The following is a 4,433-nucleotide window of genomic DNA, read 5'->3' on the forward strand; positions in this document are numbered from 1 at the left end:
TATTATTGTTTTGGGAGTTCCCACCTGCCATCTTTGTTTCTCTTTTGTTTGTGGTTTAATTTACAAGGCAGATCCAAGCACATTTCCAGTCCAGTTGTTGGGGCTCACTCTTTTCTGTCTCATTCCAGAAGACACAGCCCTAGCTAGGGGCATTTACTAGACAACATGAAAATTCAAGCCCAGCTGGAACCCTGAAATACCAAACAAAATGCTACAGCACACAGATCATCACAGGAGAATGTCTCACATTTTTGTTCTGGACATTTTTTGAGGCTTTGGAGTCCAAAATACCCACCCAATAAATAATTGCAATTTAGAATTTGGGTAAAATGCAGAAATGGAGAAGACTACTACAATCACATTCTTTAATAAAATTTCATATTATTTTTTAAATTGACCACATTTTACCAAATTTAAGTAACAGTTGAAGATCATCTAATTCGTATTACATGTTGATGTTCATATAAGTTCAAATTCTGTTTTAGGAAGTTAACACTGAAAGACTGAATTTACTCTGAGCCTTATTTTGAAAGATGATTTTCTTGCTGCAATAGAAACCTGCTAATAACACATGAACAAAGTGGTTGGTACTGTTTGTGCCTTTAAGATCATAGTTCAAAAGAATTAAGCAAATGTGATAACAAAGGTAAGACAAACATAACCTTTCTTCTCTTTCAAAAATCCAGAGAATAGGGCCTGGAACCACATTCATTGATTTAATCAGAACCCCTTAAGTTTTGTGGTCTCATTAAACAATTTAGAGCAATGGACTGAATATTGTTAAAATGATAGCAAAATACACGGTTGCTCTCAACCACATAGTAAGAAAGTAGTAAATTCTCTTACCCAACATAAAGAAAGCTAGGCTAGTAAGCTGCTTGATCAAACATTCATAATAAATAAAAATTATCTTATATACATATAATGATCATATTTTCATAGTCTAAAATCGCAATATGCAATCTGACAATAAAATTGTGTCACATTCTGGGACTGGGAAGCCAACACACTAGAATTGCTAAAATATTTTTTGGTTTATGTAAAATAGTGGGACAGAATATTAAATCACAACTGTTCCAGAAGGTCTGAGACAGAGGCCAGTGAACATGCATGCTGTCCATCCATTATTAATTTTCAAAGAACTAGAATAGAGTATAATAAAATTAATGTAAATAATTCAATACAATTCAATATTCTTTGGCTACTTAAAAAAATACATCAAAGTCTCATAATACCTTACAGGCATGAGCAAAAACAGTAGTAACTGGAAAGTAGCTATAATAGAGAGCAGGCACTGGATGATTTTGACAGAATACCAAATAATTGTTTACTTTCAGGGAATAAACTGATTAAGATGATATCACTAAGGAGTTTTTGTTTTGCCATAAAAAGAAGGTTTTTTTTTTTAAATCTATAGCTTAGAATAACTTTCTATACATTAGGATAATTTTAGAGTAGTCAGACTTTAAAATTATCTTGAAGTTTCAAATAATTCTTAAGATTCTAGATAACATATAGGACTATATTCCTTAGCATTCCTTTAAACCATTACTACAAACAAACATGCTTCACTTGAGAACATAGATTAAAAAGTTTTTTCTTAGACTCCAGGGAGAATATATGCATGAAGGAAAACTTTTTTTCTCTAAGCATAAAAAATAATTTAGATGAGGAAGAGGACCAAGTCAGGAGTCAGGAGACACAGGTATGACTTTAGGGAAATCATTTTCCCTCTAAGACCCCTTCCATCTATCTAAGTTTAAAACATTCACTCCAAGCTGTACAAAGTGACCTGGCATTTTCAAGTTTCTACACAGTACTTGGCAAAGTGGTGTTGTTTTTTTTTTTTTTCACTTTAACCCTCCAATATTAAATAAATTGATACAAACCCTGTTTTGCAAATCTTTATGCCAGATTTCTAGAGATAACAAGTTATTTTTCACTCATTCCACAACTTATGGAGTGTTTTCCATATTGAAGGCAGGATTGTAGACCAAACTTGCAACATTATGATTGTTACAGCCCCTGGGAACAAATGACTACCTGAAAAGCTGGGCTCACATGACTGCTTCAGGCCCAACCTCAGACACATGAGAAAACAGGGAAACAGCCAGTATTCTACTCGCTCCCTGGTTCAGGGCAGTGATTCCAGAATTTGAGGGAATACAGGAGGGATCTCCAGACAGGCTTGTTAAAATACAGCTTTAGGAGGTGCACTCCTGCGTGTGTCAGCATCTGGGGATAGTGCTTCCTAATCTGTCTACATTTTTCACAAATATATTCTTTCCCACCCCTCCACACCTCTGGAAGTTATTTGAGGGCTTTACTCTCTCCTCCAGCCCCCCTCCCCGCAAGAAAACCACTGTGTTGTAGTGATAAAAGAGTCAGAGTCAGGAGCCAACGAGTAGCTACGTGACCTTGAATAAATTATTTAACGTCTCTAGGTCTCAGTCTTCTCATCAGATAGAAGTTGAACAAGGAATCTCCACCGTCGCTTCCATGCTCAGATGCCGAAGACTTTAAGAACCTAACAGGTCAACTTGGGAAATCGTGAAGATGGGGAGAATTTGTTAAGATCGTCTCATTCTGCCATCCAAACACCCCAGCAAGTGGGTATAATTCCTCCCTCTGGTCCCCTCATCACAACAGGAGGAAAAGTGAGGAGAGGTTGGAATTGGGATTGGAATCGAGGGGGAGAAGCCTACGAAGCTTGCCAGTTTTGTTTGGCAAGTAGCCGGAATCATTCTTCGTCCTCCTCCTCGTCGTTCTGGTCCTGGTAGCGAATGTAGACCACCAGCATGACAAAGCCCATGAGGATGCACAGGGAGCCCACGACCAGGTAGGCGATGCCCAGGAAGGGATTCTTGCCGCCCATCCACGAGATGTTGCTGAAGACGAGGAGCTTGTGGCCGCCGAAGGCTCGCACCGGGTAGTTATAGGTGATGTTGACGAGGTAGGCGCCGCGCGGCAGCCCGGCCGAGTAGTTGCCCTGGCGGATGCGCGCGTACAGCTTGCGGAACGTGGGCAGCGCCGCCGTGCGCATCCACACCACGAAGTCCTGGTTGATGAAGCCGGTGTTGTTCGGGTCGGGGCTCAGCTCGTAGACCGGCCTGTGCCAGTTGGGCGGGGGCGCGGTGCCGTGGAAAGCCAGCGCCAGACTGCCGTTCACCAGCGGCGGGTTGCGGAACTTAACGTGGCAGTCGGTCCACCAGGCGATGCCGGTGCGATCGAGCGGCACCTCGACGTAGGGCTCGCCGGGCCGGCGCTGGTGCCACAGCGAGAAGGTGTCGTTGAAGAGGCTATTGGCGATGGCGCCGCAGGGCGCGATGGGCAGGCCGGTGGCGCTGCGCTGGTAGGGGGCGCACTCGTTGGCCGGGTGGCGCAGCGCGCTGGGCAGCCCGCTCAGCTGCGAGTCGTCGCGGGACACTCCGTAGCGCCGGTTATTTTGGTAGAAATTGGTCAGCTCGTAGTAGAGGTACACGGGGCCCGGGAAGAGCTCGGGCAGCGAGAAGTACCAGGCGCACGAGCAGCGAAGCGGCGGTGCGCGGCCCTGGTCGGCCAGGGCGCACGCCGAACAGTTGCCGGTGCCCGGGTTGCCCGTGTAGTCGTACTCGAGCTCCTTGATGCCATTGGAGGAGTAGAAGAGGCCCAGGCCCAGGCCGATGAAAGCCAGGCCCGCGCAGAAGAAGAGCGGCAGCGCGATGCTGGCCGACAGCAGCGGCTGCCAGGCGGGGAGGCGCTGCTGCGTGAACGCGGTGTTGTCGGGCTGGTGGGCGCCCGGGGCCGTGGCGCTCCAGGTCATGGCGGCCGCGCCGGGACGGACGCGCGGACGGGCGGAGTGCCGCTAGGAGGTGGCCAGAGGGGGCGCCGCCCCAGCGCGCAGGGCGAGCCCGGGGGCCGCTCCCGGCCGAGGTTTCCGCCGGCTTCGGTGAGGGTGGGGGCCGGCCCCGCCTCCGGCCCCCGCACAGGTGAGTCTCGGTGTTCTTCGTGCGGTGACCCGACCCCTCAGTTCCGCCTGGGCCCAGGTGATCCCGGCCGGTTCCGCCCCTGCCGGTAATCGGCAGCCGCGCGCCCCGCCTCTTCGGAGGTGAGCCGTGCGGGCGTTGGTCTCTACACCTGGCGTGTCCTCGGCTCGGGTTTCCTCTCCATCTGGGTGGGTCCGGCCGCCAGCTCCTCCTCGCCGACGTGAGTGGCGGCCCCAGGCTGCCTCTCGGCGGCTCCTACCTGGCTCAGGTACCACCTTCGCTTCCGCCTTCCAGGTGACTAGGCCAGTTTTTCCCCCGAGATCATCGGAGCTGCAGCCTTCAGCACAAAGTCCACTGAGAGATTGCATCGTGGCTCCTTGAGACTTGAAGATTTCAGGTTATCAATCCTCTTTTATCTGAGAAGATGGTGTGTGTGTGTGTGTGTGTGTGTGTGTGTGTGTGTGTGTG

General features: G+C 48.3%; 1 protein-coding gene across 1 annotated transcript; it reads right to left on the minus strand.

Annotated features, from left to right (window-relative positions):
* Positions 1 to 359: 359 nt before the first annotated feature.
* Positions 360 to 3,886, minus strand: TMEM30B (transmembrane protein 30B). The gene has a single exon (XM_042940647.1). The coding sequence runs from the start codon at positions 3,800 to 3,802 to the stop codon at positions 2,741 to 2,743; it is 1,062 nt and encodes a 353-aa protein (XP_042796581.1). The 5' UTR covers positions 3,803 to 3,886; the 3' UTR covers positions 360 to 2,740.
* Between the last annotated feature and the right edge of the window lie 547 nt (positions 3,887 to 4,433).

This window comes from Panthera leo, chromosome B3 (genome assembly GCF_018350215.1).
Source record: "Panthera leo isolate Ple1 chromosome B3, P.leo_Ple1_pat1.1, whole genome shotgun sequence".
Taxonomy (NCBI): Eukaryota; Metazoa; Chordata; class Mammalia; order Carnivora; family Felidae; genus Panthera; species Panthera leo.